The sequence below is a fragment of the Notolabrus celidotus genome, chromosome 9 (genome assembly GCF_009762535.1).
Source record: "Notolabrus celidotus isolate fNotCel1 chromosome 9, fNotCel1.pri, whole genome shotgun sequence".
NCBI lineage: Eukaryota > Metazoa > Chordata > Actinopteri > Labriformes > Labridae > Notolabrus > Notolabrus celidotus.
The window spans coordinates 13,118,281-13,134,801 of record NC_048280.1 but is presented as its reverse complement, the minus strand read 5'-3'; the positions used below and the strand labels follow the sequence as shown (position 1 = coordinate 13,134,801).

At 40.2% G+C, this 16,521-nt stretch overlaps 1 protein-coding gene across 1 annotated transcript; it reads left to right on the top strand.

The window, feature by feature from the left end:
* Positions 1-11,413: 11,413 nt before the first annotated feature.
* ptger4a (prostaglandin E receptor 4 (subtype EP4) a) lies at positions 11,414-15,495 on the top strand. Its single transcript, XM_034691270.1, has 2 exons — positions 11,414-12,513; positions 13,001-15,495. The coding sequence occupies exons 1-2, from the start codon at positions 11,731-11,733 to the stop codon at positions 13,568-13,570; spliced, it is 1,353 nt and encodes a 450-aa protein (XP_034547161.1). The 5' UTR covers positions 11,414-11,730; the 3' UTR covers positions 13,571-15,495.
* The last annotated feature ends 1,026 nt before the right edge of the window (positions 15,496-16,521 follow it).

The following is a 16,521-nucleotide window of genomic DNA, read 5'->3' as shown; positions in this document are numbered from 1 at the left end:
TCTGATTCATTCACCTATTATTTTGTCATTGTGTGATTAATGCATTACTCTTTCAAACTACTGAAAGGTTTGAGCCAGTGCTGAAGAAAAGAACGTTTTTCAGTAGAAAAGTATTCGCTGGTTTTCAAAACTTTAATCTACATAAATTAAGAAGACTTTCTACACCTTAATTCTGGATTTATTTGAGACTTGGACGTGGTGCATTTTTATTTCTAATGCAAAACAAGATTGTGAAAATTCCTTTGGCCATAGTGAGGATAAGGTCGTGGCTGTTATTTTCTTTTATCAGTTCAGTTTGTATGTTTTTCGACACATTTTTCAAGACTTTTGGGAGTTTTTCTTGCCATAAATTGTATAGCTTGTTGTAATTAACATGAAATGCTTCTCTTTTACCCTGCTATGGGGACTGAAGGTGTAATTGTGATTGCCTTATGTTAAATCTGCTGCATTGTGTTTGTGATTCATAATATCTGCTGCAATATTTTCTACTTCCCAAATTTCAAGGAACTCTCAGGTTTATAATTTGAGACAACTTGTTACCTACACAAACTCATAATATCGCACTTTTCTATACTGTATGAACATGCACAAAGTGCATTAGAATAAGAAATAAAGATCTCCTGTAAATCAGTCTGATCCCCGCCCAGATATGGATCTCAGATTATCTGTTCAGGAAAGTTACACAAATTATTAGAAGCTGCCATTCAGTCTCATGTTGGAAAGCTTTGGGGCAAAAGTCAGATTATGCAATCTTAGGAAACACAGAAGATGACACAAAAGTAAACCTAACAAAAAAATTTGGTTCATCAAATTTGATTATAAGATGTGCTGCATTAGTCTTTGTATGGTGTGTAATTTGTGATATCTCTGCAGTTGAATTGGTAACTGGATATTCACACTACTCGGCCCGGTCAAAAATTATTAATCATAAAATTAAAAAGGTTCCTCAGTGTTTGGTGCTCATATAGTCATCTAGCTATTCCCCCATATCACATCTCATCTTTCCCCAACCTGAAATGCCTCCTGCCTGAAGAATGTGCTGATAACCAGCGATCCACATTACAAAACGTCCTCCATAGAACGGATACATCTTGTACAAACATGTCTCTGTTTATTTTGACCTGATTTTTAATGAACTTATTTTATGAGGAAATTTAATGCTTTGATACAGATACATTTCCAGCTTCTCTCTAATCCTTTAACATTTTTAGGCAAAAATGTGTGGCAGAGTTTGACTCAACTCTGAGGTGATATAGATAAGAGTTGTCTGAGAATGGATAGTCAGAGTGCAGCTTTTTCTCAAGACTGAAAGCAGTGCTGTGAGCTTGAGCCAGGACCCTGAAACCTGTGATTGTTATGTTATATTGAAAAATGTTAAATTATTTGAGGAATATATGGAATATAATGATGTCCAAAACAAATAATCCTCCTTTGTCTTCATATCGACTCAAAGGAGCATGTTGGTGTCGCTGATGAGAAACTTCCAGGAGAAATGTCACTGCTAAGGGTGGTGGATCAACTGGGATAAAGATAAGACAAGACCAGATTGGGCAGCTCAGGTCGTCTGGTCGTGTAAAGATTTCTAATTAGTGTTCCCAAAGTAGCCTTGAGTTTCTATTGCTGTTAATGATAAACCAAAGCAATGTCTACAACCAAAAGTGCAATTTTTCAGCAAAGTTTCCCCAAGAAATCTGAAGTGTTTGAATGGATTAACACTTTGAAACCAACTCCTCATGATATTATCATCTGATTATTATGATGATCCACGTCATGTAGGTGTAGTCTGACTTGCTGGATGTAGACCATGTTCAAACCTGCCTGTATTTCCTCTAACTGAGTCCTCCTTTCACTTTGCTATCTTGGTACTGTTTTTCAAATGCCTGTAGCTGTAGCCTCTTTCACACATGCACTATACTCCTGTGAATTTCTCAATGTCATCCAATTGGGCTGGATGTGTCAACGCATGGAGAGAATTTTTCATCCTGGCTTTTTCCAGCTAGCCCCTCAGGAAAAGATCCCCAATCAGGTCGTACCAATTTGTGAACTTCATACTCTGTACTGCTCCTCAGTTCTCAGTGTATTGTTTCAGGCGTTTGTATTGCAGAAACATCCTTATGTTGTAGATGATAATGTGACCAGGCTAAAAACATATAAAGTTAAAAGCACTGCTTATCTAAAAGTTGCCAACAATGCCACAGAGGGTTAAAACTGAGAGCCTAGGACTCGTTAAAATACTCAGGTTCTTAAAAATCAGGGGGAGCAGAGTTAAAAATCAGACAGGAGAAATTAGCATGCATTTATTAGCATTTATTAACAATAAATAAATCATAAAAACTTGTCTCCGCTCGGCGTGCTCGATGGCACGCCTTATAGTACACCCGTACTTCTTGTCTTGCTTCTGTTCACACCGTCTCTCAGGGATACAGCTGTCCTGTTGCATTCTGCTTTCCTGACTGAGTGGAGGCTCCTCTTATATTGTCCTGTGCACAGCCTCCGCCGCACCTGCTGCTGATTATCAATCAATCAATCAATCAATCAATCAATCAATCAATCAATCAATCAATCAATCTTTATTTGTATAGCGCCAAATCACAACAAACGTTATCTCAAGACATAGGAGGTCTCATAGGACCACTCTATGTCAAATTATTAACAGAGACCCAACTTCAAGACAGGGTAAGACTCAGTCTGACCCCACCTTAATCCATCATGAGCATTGCACATCAAAGTATTTAGCTAGTTACAGTGGCGAGGAAAAACTTCCTTTTAACAGGCAGAAACCTCAGGCAGAACCAGACTCATGTTAGACAGCTACCATGCCTCGACCGAGTTGGGTCTGGAAAGACAGATAGAGGGGAGTAAGAGAGAGAGGTGATAGTGATGAGACGAGTAGTAGAAGCTGTTGCCGCTGGAGTCCAGCACGCCCGTATCAGCTGGAGTCCAGATCGTCTGCAGCAGGAGGACAGCTCAGGCAGCTCAGAGGAATCTATGAGACAATGGAGCTCAGGGACTCCAGAAAGGTCTATGGTTAGTAATTATCTCATTAGACAAGGTGGAGGTGTGACTCACTAGGTCTCAGTCATCACTTGACACATTAAAATACATCTAAAACCCAATAAAATCCATTAATATAAGAACACAAATGTATAAAAACACAGCAATCATGAAAAACATAACATGCAAAATAAAAGATAAGAATCCTTTTTTCCGGACCCTGTCACAATAACACAGAAAAATACACCATTACTGAAGACTCTTTCTCCCCCTCATTCATGCACTACCTAGCTGCCTTCAATCACCTAAACTGAACAAAGTATTTGATCCATGAGAGCATGTTTGACAGAGATAATCTCACACTGTAAGGGCATGTGTGAACGGCAAGTAATTAAAATATCAGGTGCTAAAAATGTTTTAGAAACCGTCACGACTGCATGTGTAAGGGGCTTATGTAAAACAACAACTATCATCTATCACCAGCCTGCATGTTGAAGATATATGATGATATGATGTTTTGGATAGTTAAGACTTTAGATTGTTCCTCATCTTCTCCAGACACTTTTTTGTGAGGGCATTGCTGCATCCTTATCTTAGCGCCACCAAAAACAACTGTGACTGGTCAATAGAACTACAAACAACCCACAGGTTTTTTTTCTCTTAGATTGTATTGGGTTCAGCTGGATAGTTTTATCTATGGTGTAGAGAGCTGGAGATCCTTTCCCTCGGTCTGCAGGTTTTTGTCAATGTGAAAAACAAAGTTATTTGCTTTATAATGAGCTGACTTATCAGGAATTCACAAACAGCATCCAGAGTGTCCCAAACGAAAGCACCAACTCTGAAGTGTGAATACAAATAAGCTTATTAGATGAGAGTGTTGGCCACTGTGCTCTGCTCATTTGTTTTGTTCCCTGGCACTAAGTTTACACCATTATCTTTAATATATGCAGCATCAGCAGGGTGAAATCCTGCATGCCTTTTTTTCCATTGCGCTCTAATGGGTGGCTCGAGTCATCTGGTCATGTAAAGATTAGCGTAAATGTCCTTAATGCAGCTTTGACTCTCTGTTCCTGTTAATGATAAACCACAATAATGTCTATCAGTACTGGTACACTTGTTCAGTGATGTGCAGTGATGCTTGATTCAGAGTCTGTTTTTCCAAAATCCGAAGTGTTTGGATAGATTAATACTCTGAAAGCAACTTCCAATGATGTTTGACCGTTGCTGTGATATGAGTCCTGCCCTCAGGAGGGTCAGGGGGAAAAAAGTAAGTTAAATACAGAGAGCATTAGATAGGCTTGTACCAGCTTTTGTACAGCAGCAGCACTTTCAGTCCTACAGCTCCAAGGGTGAGCTGTCCCCTCTGGGTTTAATGTGCACAAACAGGGCTGTAAATAACGATATAAACAGAGCTGTTGACTTTAAATGTATGCTTTACACATGGATCATTCAGGGTCGTCCTTACAGAGGTCGAAGCTGTGTCTTTATATTTTTGGGAGTTGAATTTGACCTGAATAAATTCGATGACTGCATGAAAAGTCCAAACAAACAAATGGCAGGGTTTACTCAGGGCGAATAATCTCAAAAAGCCAACAGAGTGTTTCTGTTGACATGTTGGCATCACGTCTCAAACACAGTGCCAGTTCAAACAGTTTACATCCTATCTGTTGCACTGGGGCTTTGTTATTACTGAGCAAGATTGCATACGGATGTTATCTACAAATCTACCAGATCTCAGAATAAACACATCCAAAGTCTCTCTAAACGTAACCTCTAAAAACATGCTGTAGGCCAAGAGTGCTCAAGGACAACAACTGAGGCCACCTGGGCTCATAGTCTCAAGGCAGCTGGGAGTCTGGGACTGAAGTCAAGTGGGGTTACTGCACTGATGATGGACTAGTGAGCTGCACTATTTCAAAGTGCCAGCTTTCAACTTAAACTCAGAAATGCTTATCTGGACTGAGGGTCAAAGTTCAACAAGTACTCATGTGAGCCATCTGTGATGAATATATATGTAAAGCACTAACCTTAAATGACCAGAACAGTTATTTTACACGCTTTAAAAACCCTTTAAGGGCTGTCATCACATATAGGCCTACCTATATTATTTACATTTTCATTTAGTTTGGAAATGCCTAAGTTTATACATGTAGAAGAACAATTACTTTGTGACATTTCATGTAACTACAGTGTGGAAAACTTGAGATTTGAAGCAGTTTTTATTTTCGGAATCAACTTCACTGAAGTTGTTAGTGACCAGATGAATATTTTAAAAGGGTACAGATGAGATAAAGAAGGATTATCAATCAGTACACTTAAAAAAAACAAAAAGAAAGAGATCAAAAACCCCCCAACCCCCAAAAAATAGACTCCAAAAGGCAGCCCACAAAAAACACAATATATGTGTATATATACATAAATATATACCAACACCTCCTCTATTCATACATCAACAGCTTGACCCCTCTTAAATTAAGTGTTTGTATATAGCCTTTTTGCTCAGGACCAATATTGATACCCTTCTCAGTAAGTGGAGCCAGTACTTGGCTTTTGCAGGGACAGCACTTTCCTGAAATCTAATCCAGTTCCTGGGCCAAGATTTAGGTTTTTGTATGGATTAAACAACCAAGATAAAGCATGTTTACAGGGCCAGGCGAGCTGTCCCCCTTGGTTCAAATCTTTGTGCTAAACTAAGCTAACCAGTTCTGTGTGGTATTTTCAGTAAAAACATGATTGGTATGAATAATCTCATCTAACTCATTGTAGGAAAGCAAACAGATATCCCTTAAAGTCAACATGTTTTGTTCTCCTGAGAGAAAAGAGTTCTGAAGAGTTCAAACATTAACACACTTGTCAGTGGCTAGGTTTAAAACATGTCTATCAATGGAAACTAGCTCATGGACAAATGTAAATCATGCCCTGCTTTGTCAATTAAGTAATGGGTGGGTGTGTAAACTATGGATGTGTCACCTTAGCTGGGAGGAACCAGAATTGCCAGTCGAAAATGAATTAATTACATTATTGCATGCCCAAAATGCCAGTCAACTAGCTGGGACTGTGGCTTTAGTTGGTTGTTGCTGTCATTGTGTTATAATGGAGATACAGTTGTGTGTAGGCTGTGTCTGGTGAAACTGGCATATAACAGACCACAGTAATTTGGAACCAGCACAGGCATGTGGACATTAACCTGCAAGAAGGACCGAAGGCTGAAGGTGCTTGCTCTTCTGCAATTTGACAGCATTTACTCTGTGATCCTGTGTCTAGCTGGGTTGAATATACGATGCTAAATTTTGACTATTTTCTGAGTGTTTACTTACCTCCAAACTAGTCAGTTAATTGGCATTCAATTTTCAGTATCAAGACAGTAAAATGAGTTACTTAAGAACATTCCTAGTGTAAACACTGTATATGCACTCAGTCTGCAGAACTAGACGTTATTTGACCTTGCAAAACTGAATGTGTCCAAATCTGTCCACAGAGATAATGTCTAACTCTACAGGTAGCTGTTTCTCAATTAAAAAGCATAAAGCAACATTATTATATTGAAATATAATTTAGTGAAGCACCGAAAATTAGGCCTGCAAAATTTTTGACCGAAAATTGCCCAAAAGTGCATTTTCGGTTTTATCACCAAAACAACATGGCCGAAACAGAATGTTGTGATGATGCAAGCAAAAACCGCAGCCAGTACGCGCTTGTCTGGATAAGGGCCAACATGTCTGCAGTCATTATTTCTTTAATTGCAGCACTAAAGCGTCTTCTAAGCAAAGAGGTTGAGATGGACCACGGAGTGAAAACAATGAACAGTTCACTCTTAGAGTCTGTCAGCACGCATTTCACTGAGATCTATTCAGATCCTCTGCACGTCATCGCGACTGTTCTTAATCAGCGTTATAAAGATCATTACTTGGATGTGGGAATAAAGCAGCGCGCATGAGAAATGATCCAGGCCGCGATGGATGCGGAGAACCCGCTTGGATACCGAGACTCCCAGCGCTGGAGACGGAGAACAGAGCGCAGAAAGAAGGACTCGTCTCTCTGAACCAGATGAGGGGAATGCATCTTCCTTGTCTGATATGTTCAATGAGATCCTTGATTTTAGTGAGGTTAGTTCACAGTCGAGTGGTAGGGGAGACCGGGGACAGTTGTAACATTTTGACATTTCTGTATATAACTTTCAAGTGTCTGCTAATAAATGGCCTAGAAAATGCCACTTAAACATCAAAAGAAAATGCATGGCCTACTCCCTGCTAATATTTGGCATAATAATTTATTTCGGTGTTTCGGTTTTCGGCCTTGGTTTCCTCATTTTCGGTTTTCAATTTCGGCCAGGAATTTTCATTTTGGTGCATCCCTAATATAATAATTGGGATCAACCCAACCAAGGAGATCCTGTGTGTATCCATGGTAACATTGTTTACATACAAGATCAGCTGTTAGCAGCTCGTAGCATGTTGATGCTAAACGATGCTAGGCCCAATGTTCCCTGCGAGCTGAGGAAAAGGAGGCAAGGACGACGTGCTGGTATTGAGGTGCAAGCTAAGAAAAGACGACATGGACCTGTCCTTCCACCCACCGTTATGGGGAATGTAAGATCTATCTACGATAAGGTGGACGAGATAACCCAGCAGCAGAGGGAGTACTGGCAGAATAGCATCATGCTAACAGAGCTAACACCGGACACGAACGCCACATTGGAAGGATTTCACCTGTTGTGGGCGGACAGGATACAGGAGAGCAAGACTGAACACACTGGGGAAGAAGGCCAGCTCAGTCCTGGATGGACATTTCTTTTCTATATATATTCTTGTACTGTACACATTTTTGTTTGCTGCTGTAACTCCATGAATTTCCCCACTGTGAGACGAATAAAGGAGTATCTTATCTTATCTTATCTTATCTTATCTTATTAAACCAAAGAGAGACATAGAGGTACAACCAAATAATGTGACAAAATCAGTGCTTCACACACTTGAAATGTGTTGCCTTGTTTAAAGAAAAATACCTCATATGTAGTCTGAAAATTGGTGCTACTTCTTGTCTGTGGGGCATGTAAACCTTTACCAGACACAACATTGTTCTTGTTTTACACAGTATTTAACCCGTCAAAGAAATGCTGTTTGGGAAGTTATTTTTCCTTTGACTGCATAATAGAATCAAATCCAAAGAAAAACAAATGCACAAACAGAAAAACCCACTCAGCTGTGATTGTCTATCTTTTCCTGATGTTGGCAGGAAAATTGGTTCTTTAGAAATGTGCTTGTGGTCATTACAGTTTGTTTCTTGCAGGTTATCTGACTTTGACAAACAAATCCAGGAAAAGCACATTCATGAGGCCTAATCTTTCAAATCTACTTACAGAACATTCTGCAGAGCTCAAAACCAGACATACACGCATAGAAACGCACAACAAGAGGCTGAAATCATGATTTATACTTACATACAGGTCAGCATTCACACACAAACACATTATATAACAATTTTTTTCAAAGGGTGGGCACATTAAGGCCCATTATGTTTCATACAGCAGATGGCATGCTTAAGAAAATATTATTATTTCAAGGCTATGCCAAGCCCATTATCACACAGGGTTTCCCCCTGTCTGTGTCTCAATGAATGGCAGATACTGGCAACAAAGAAAACAACAAGTGTGTTCTCGGAGTGCACAGGGTCAGTGTAGAGGGATGACGTCAGGCAGCAGGGCTCAGGGTCTCGGTTCCTCAGAGTTCATCATGTTCTGTGAGAGCAAATCTAAAGGGGGGGAGAGAACACACCGAGGTAGTGGACTCCATGTCTGTTAGTTTTATAACTGTTACAGATCAGTGCAGGACTGTAGTTAGTCAGTTATCCAGTTAGTTCCCAGCCATATCATCCTAATATGACACAGTAATGAGGCCTTTTTAAAAGTTTCTGTGTTCTCAGCTATGTTTTCTTCCATGGGGTAAATGTTCAATCTTTCCCAGAGACTGCATGATCTGATGTTATGCCCGTTGACAACTATGCTCTAAAAACTGCCGGCATGACAGTTTCTGGACTTTTGATTTTGATATTTCTCACGCTGGTCATATTTTTACCCTTTGCACTGCTTCTAAAACATCCATCTTAAGTTGTTCTCATGCTAACGACAAAGAAAGTCCATACCTGGGATCAAAGAGATGACCCAGCTGTACTTGTTTCAGATTCTCTTTAATTATCCAAGTTGATCAGGTGATGAAAATCCTACTTCTTCAGTAAATAGAGCATTCTCTATTCTCACCACAGACTGTGCAAAACATGTATGCTGTATTATTAACATAACTCATTGGTTTAATATAGGCTCATATGAGGTTTCCTTGGCTTTTGGAGCCAGCCTCAAGTGGATACATGCATGATTATACTTCTGCATCAAATCTACGCCATAGCGTACACCTCAGGTTTTATTTAGTCTTGTACCTAAGAAGAAGTCAAACAAACCTAGCCTGATGTGCAACTCCTCAAAAATGTAACTGCACACCTAAACAATGCAGACTGCAAGCCCTGTGATTGGTCAGCTGGGTTGAATCTACACTGATTCAGCAGCCGGACATTCCATCTCTTACATTTTTCTTTGCAGTAATTGCAGTACGAACAACTGCTGGTCAATTACTATCAGCTTAAACTCCAACATCATATGTGTGGATTTAGTTGCCTTTTTTCCTATGCATCAATAGGCGGAGAACATAGCGGGACTGGAAACTGGGGATATAGAAATCGAACTGCCACCTATCACTTAGATGGGGCAATGCAAAGACACACAGTGACTCCAATGCACACGTATGTAGTGCTCAAGACGGCGTAGGCTATTTCAGCATAGCAAGGGCGTAGAGTCAACACAGAAGTATAACCTGGTCTTAAGGAGCTGAAGTTTTTTTGCATCTGCACTGGCTTCATGTTTAAGACCAGAAGTTGCTGGTTGGCCGCTAGCAGTGCTCTTAACTCTGCGAGCAACTGAGAAAACCCCAAACTGGCTTCTGTTGAATCTTGTTGCTGATGCAGCATGCTGGTTTTTGAAGTAGGTTAAGCAGGTGGCTGGGTGCTAGTTTCATTAACAAGCTGCAGCTGTTTCTTCAATTTGAATAGAGATTTTTCCATGCGGTGTTTTGCATTTCTTGGCTGTGAACATCCTTCATCCTCAAGTTTTTCGAAAACCCAAAAGTTAGTCCTCTGACACCATTGGCTGTCTCCAATGGCCGCCTCTGTTAATGTTATATGGAGACATTTCAAATCACAGATGGTGTGGAATTTCTAACCAAGTGAGGTTCTGTACAACATTGCCACACTGCCAGTCATAGTTGGAGGGATTACTGCAGCAGTACTTATGTGTGATAATTGTTTCTTTGAATACAGTTATTCAGCTTCAAGTTTCAAATCCAAGAGAATAAACCATAGAGCTCTATGACTGATGCAGAACAAGTGCTTCTTAGTTTTTTCTCTCTCTTTAATGTATGAAAACAACCTTTTTAAAATAGTATTACAGAAACTAACAATGTGTAACTACTTTATAACAGTCCAGGCCACACAGAGTAAATAATCATGTGTTTTGTTTTGCTATCTAGGTCACAAGACCTAGTGTCAGGGACACATATCATCGTTTATCATCAGGAGAATCTGTTTATTTTCTCTCAGTTAAATAACAGACATTAAATCAACTATACTGTGATACTGTGTGAACTGAATATTGAGATCTGATGTGCTGTAAAAACATTATCATAGAAACAGTCTCATTTTGTTTTTCACACAGTACTTAATTTACGGGTAAAGCATTTTTGAGCAGAGACTATGATTTTTTCTGAGCTAGACTAATCTTGATCAGGACACCTGACAAGTTCTTTTTTTTACAAACATGCGTGACATTTGTTGAAATGATCAGCATCACTCTCAGAAACATTTGCTTAGAGACTGTGCTGAGCCACTGACATTTTGAGGATTCTTATCAATGGTTATTATGAACCAAGAATAGAGTCTTAGTCCCAAACCTATTCTGAGCGGGCTGTCAGGAGATCAATTTAGTATAACCTTTAGCTGAATGAGAATTTCTCCCTGTGCTGGAGGAAGGTGCAGTGTAATGTAGAAATTTACCATATTTCAATTACCCATTTCGACTGTTTCGTCTTTGCTTTTTTTTTGTTTTACTCTAACTTTTCCACTTTAATATTTAATTAATTTGCCTGACACAGTCACAACAAAACAGCAACAGATTTAAGTGTTGACTCAACTTATTTTCCTATTCAGGTAAAACTACGGGATGTTGTGCAAGATCTGCTCTGAATGTATGTTGTCCAGGACCTCTCCTGCCTCAGACTGAACAGCTGATGGGGGCTGTGGAGTGAGATGAAGGGGAGGGACTGAACCTTAGAGGAAGCTTGAAGGCAGAGCCTTATTTCAATGAAGTCACTCCTGTCTGTTGCCTGCTCTTACCTCGCTGTCCTGGTGAGAGAACCCTGTTTCTGTCTCACAAAGCTGGCTGAGAATGTATTACTGACACACATCACTGAACCAACGGTGACCACAGCAGCAGGCAACATGATGCCCTGAGCTGGGCTGATGTTTTGTTTTTTTAAGACGTTATTTGAAGGATAAGGTGCAAACATTTTGCTCCTGATTTTGCTCATGTTGTCCAGGCTTTTTTCGAGGGTAAATAAGTTTCCCGCTCTGGACTGGGAATACTGGCGTTGAGAAAAGTTATTTAACTCGTCTTGACTTCTCCTCGTGGACATTATGAATAATCAATCAATGACAGGGAGGACGATGGTCCCCACCATCCCGTCTGTTATGTTCATTTTCGGGGTGGTTGGGAATGTCATCGCTATCGTTGTTCTGTGTAAATCTCGCAAAGAGCAGAAAGAAACCACGTTTTACACGCTGGTGTGTGGGCTGGCAGTAACGGACCTACTTGGCACCCTGCTAGCCAGTCCAGTCACCATCGCCACTTATGTGAAAGGATCGTGGCCCGGAGAGGACCCGCTGTGCCAGTACTTTGGATTCACCATGCTCTTCTTCTCACTGGCGGGGCTCAGTATCATCTGTGCCATGTCCGTGGAAAGATACATCGCTATAAACCATGCCTACGTCTACAATGACTATGTGGATCAGAAACTGGCGGGTATGACCCTTGTGGGGATCTACATCTCCAACGCGCTCTTCTGCGCCCTGCCGATTATCGGCTTTGGACAGGTGAAGAAACAATACCCACAAACTTGGTGCTTTCTAGAATGGAGGAGCAACAAGACCAGCGACGCAGCATACTCGTACATGTATGCGGGTTTCAGCTCTCTTCTTACTCTAGTGACTGTTATCTGTAACGTGCTGGTGTGCGGAGCTTTGATTCGGATGCACAGGCTTTACGTGCGCAGGACCTCGCTGGGAACCGACCTGGGGCGCGACGTGGACCCGCGAAGGAGAGGACGCAGCTTCGGGCGTCTGGCTGGTGCAGAGATCCAGATGGTCATTCTGCTCATAGGCACGTCAGTAGTGGTGCTCATCTGCTCCATTCCACTTGTTGTGAGTTATGTTTTTCCTCAGCTCGCTGTGGGCTATTTCCACCCATTACGCACGTTTTGTGACGGCTCTTTTACGCACAAATTATTTATTATGTTTCCTACTTAAAACAATTCGATCAAGTGTATTGCATGCAAGTGTACCATTTAGAGAAAACTTTCATATTTTTGTTGTTAAATATTTTCAAATCCTTTACATTTTTGTACCACTATTCTCCTTTGTCATTTATTTACCAAGCTATTTACTCTGTCTGGCATTCAAAGATTTAGCTGTATCTTGAGACATTTGTTCTGTTCAGTTTGATCCAAATCTAAGTGGGTGAGAAGGGAAAAATGCCAACAATTATCTCTTTGATTAAAATAATTTTACCTGCTCTGTCTCGTACAATGCTCTGGTCCTATACTGTATGCATTTTGTAGGGTCTCTTTCAGTCTCACAATCAGAAATACAAGCACATTAAGCACAGCCTCTATTCTCTGTCCCCTTGCAGGCTCAAGTGTTTTTGAATCAGCTGTATAAGACTCCAGTGGAGCTACGGTTGGAGAAAAATCCTGATCTTCGAGCGATACGCTTTGCCTCCTTCAACCCAATCCTTGACCCCTGGATCTACATCCTGCTCCGCAAGGCTGTGCTCCTCAAAGTCATTGAGAAAATCAAATGTTTATTTTGCAAGATGGAAGCACGGGGGCAACAGAGACAGGGAAGCTGCCACTGCATAGACGCCCATCAACTTTCCTCGGTAATCTCTAACCGGGACTCACACTCTCTAGTCACCCATGACCTGCGAGAAGCCTCCAGCAACTCCCAGACCTTCCTCTACCTGCCAGAGGGAAGCGAGGCATACACTGGAGGCTGTCAGAAAGCAAACAGACTCTCTGGGCTAAGACCTTTATCAATCAGACACTCACAAGCTTCTTATTCATCTGGGCAGGGCAGCATTGAGGCTGAAAACAGAGAAGGGACAAATGACATCAGAGAACTTTCAGCCCTGCAGTGCCCAAAAGATTCAGCTCTGCAGGTGTCGTTGAGCACTCAGACAGAGGAAGAGAAATGCATCTAAGAGGACTCTTATTTTGGAGAAAGTTATAAGTTTGCTCAGAGGTAGGTCATGTACTGAGTGACTTCTCTCAAAGTGGACATTTTAAACCTCTAAAAAGGCAGAGGGTGGCACATACCAATAATAACTCTTCTTATGAGGTCAGAAGGAAGAAAAATCTTGAAGCTTAATCATCCTGTGTTCTGTGTCAGCATCCAGCTACCTCAAATGATCACTAAATCTGACTGTGTGTGCAGCTTTGGGTATTTTTCCTAAAAAAATCAACCCCCTCCCTTGTGACTCGAGTGTCAGTGATGGAAAAGCGATCTGTCTTTAATTTGGCTACTTCATTCAATCAGTGCGGTCAATTTTCCTGTAAAATAAAACAGAGGTCCGTAGTGTAGAATGTTTGATTCACAAGCCTGTGGTCAAAATGAATACAGTGTTGATGTATGTGAGTAATCACTGGCATATCTTGCTCCCATTGTGAGTTCTGACTCATTTAACAAAGTCTATTGTAAAGGGGAGGACATGTGGTAGGTAGGTCCATGACTAATGTACAGTGCAGTATTATTATGCGGTGATCACTGAGTCTTTGCTCCACTAAAGTAAAATATGTCATCTCAAATTTTAAAACATACTTTCTCCATTTTATACAGAGGGTACAGAGACTCCTGTGCCACAGGATTCGATCTCTCTCAAATCTCAATTGTTGTGTGAACCAGGGCTCAGATGATGCTGAATGTTGAGTATTAGGATGAAGATTTTTAAACACACCTGTAGGCTCGTGAAAACAAAAAGATACTCTATATGGTAAGTGTTTTGTGAAATATTTTTTACGATGATATCATTCTTCTCTAAGAGAAGATCAAAAAAAGTTATAAAAGTAAAGGGATTGTCACGTAGTATTTGTGTTCTTTTTGAAAATGAATGAGGTGCGTATTATGATCTTGCTCATGAATTTTCCACACCTATGCAGGAAATCAGGACTGAATATAATGTGGCATATCATTCAGTAAAAAAAAAGTTAGGATCAGTTCGTTTACAAAAGCATGTGTTTAGATGATTATTTTCATCACTTGAAAAAAAAAAAACCAAATGGAAAAAGTGATGCTTCAAATAGTTTGTCTGAACAGAATCATCTCTCAAACACAACAGAGAGAATATCAAACATGCCTCAGTCTATATCAGCTAATTCACATTTTCCCATGAATGATGAATCATTTGAATTGAAAAACCTCTTAATTTGAAAGATTCCAGTTTGAAAAAGGCTTTTATTTTGTAAGCACGGATCATCCATCATTGCAGAGATCAGCCACTGTGTACCCTCTCTATGCCGCAGTTTTTCTAAGTCAGACCTCTGCTTTTCAGTCGCTGTTTTCAACACTTTATACCAGGTTGAACTTTTGAACTTTGCTTTTCCACTTAAACATACATTCTTTTTTAATGTCAGCAGATTTGAAGCACACAGTCTACCTCCCTCTCCCAACACCAGATTGTTGCTTAATGAGCTTGCTTACTTGCTTGCCCGTCTTGTTATTCTTGTCGCTGTTCATTTCAGACACATTTTTCTTGTTGCATGAGTGCTGAGAAAAAACCCTAATTATTACATCGTCTTATGAAATGTGTTGAGGTACATTTCTGTAAATAAATGGCCACATAAGTAATATATCTTAATTTATTTTCAAATCTTGATGCACTTTGTTTTGGATTTTTGTAATATTGTAATGTTAAATCTGTGGATTTATTTGACAATCTTTGTTTTTTAACTGCTGTTGAGTCAAATGTAAACTATGTGTGTGGAAAAATCTATAACTCAGAACTCCTCTGTGTTCAGGAATACATGTCAAGTTTATAACAGCCGTAAATTCATCTGTCATTTCACAGCAAACAAGGCCTCTGACAGGTCATCATATGTTGTCAACATAAAGCGGAAGTTAATAATATGAGCACCAAGTTTCTCACACTCTGTTTTTTTCATGTCATGATTTTTAAAGATCAGTGACATCATCTTATAACCCCCATTAACGCAAACAAATGGCCACGATTAGAGTGGGCTGACACTTTGGCAAAATTTACAGACAAATAAATGAAATGTAACACTCTGGGTTGAGGTTAAGTGAAATTGAGGGTTTAAAAAAAGCATTTGGAAATTGGTAATGTGTCAAAGAGCATTCACTGGACACACACACACACACACACACACACATACACACACACACACACACACACACACACACACACACACACACACACACACATACACACACACACACACACACACACACACACACATACACACACACACAAAGAGTAAAACAGAGTATTAGTGGAATGGGAAAAAAAATCAGGGTCTCAGGAAGTAGACCTGACCGAGGGAGCTTTTTCTCTTGAAACAATAAACACAATCTAAGGCTCCAATTCATTGCAATTAAGCTTAAACAAGCAATGCAGTGGCTTAAGCAAACACGCAGCAGAGCCGCCCGAGTGTCAGAGTATACTCCAGACTCTGGGAAAAACACGCATTAATAAGAAAATGTGAGAAATGGGATTGTACAGTAGTTATTATGCATACAACAAGTGCTCTGTTATTTACCATGTTGATCCTCTTTGCTCCCACCAGACTATGTGATACTAATGCAGGACTAAATGATGAACCTGTGATGTGTTTAGCAGGTGTACATTTACATCCAGTTCAATTAGAATAACCTCACTGACTTTTTAGACTTAAAAAACCTGTAAATGAGGATTATTGAGCTGGATAATTAAAGGGTACAGTGGAGCTGATGTGTGTGTAAAAGGATTCTCAGTCAACAACAGCTCGATATGAATATGAAGGAACCTGTGAGGCTGTTTTACATCAGAAGGGTCCCTTAGTGATGCTGTCCTCTGTCCCCTTTGGCTCATTGATAAACAGCAGAAAAACACCTGCTCCTTTACGTGACACACACAGATCAAAAAAACACTGACCAACC

What these genes read in the sequence shown, in the direction of transcription:
- ptger4a (XM_034691270.1), top strand. Translation starts at nt 11,731, where the DNA reads ATGAATAATCAATCAATGACAGGGAGGACGATGGTCCCCACCATCCCG. An exon ending in TCTGCTCCATTCCACTTGTT is followed by an intron (nt 12,514 to 13,000) that starts GTGAGTTATGTT and finishes GTCCCCTTGCAG; the next exon opens with GCTCAAGTGTTTTTGAATCA.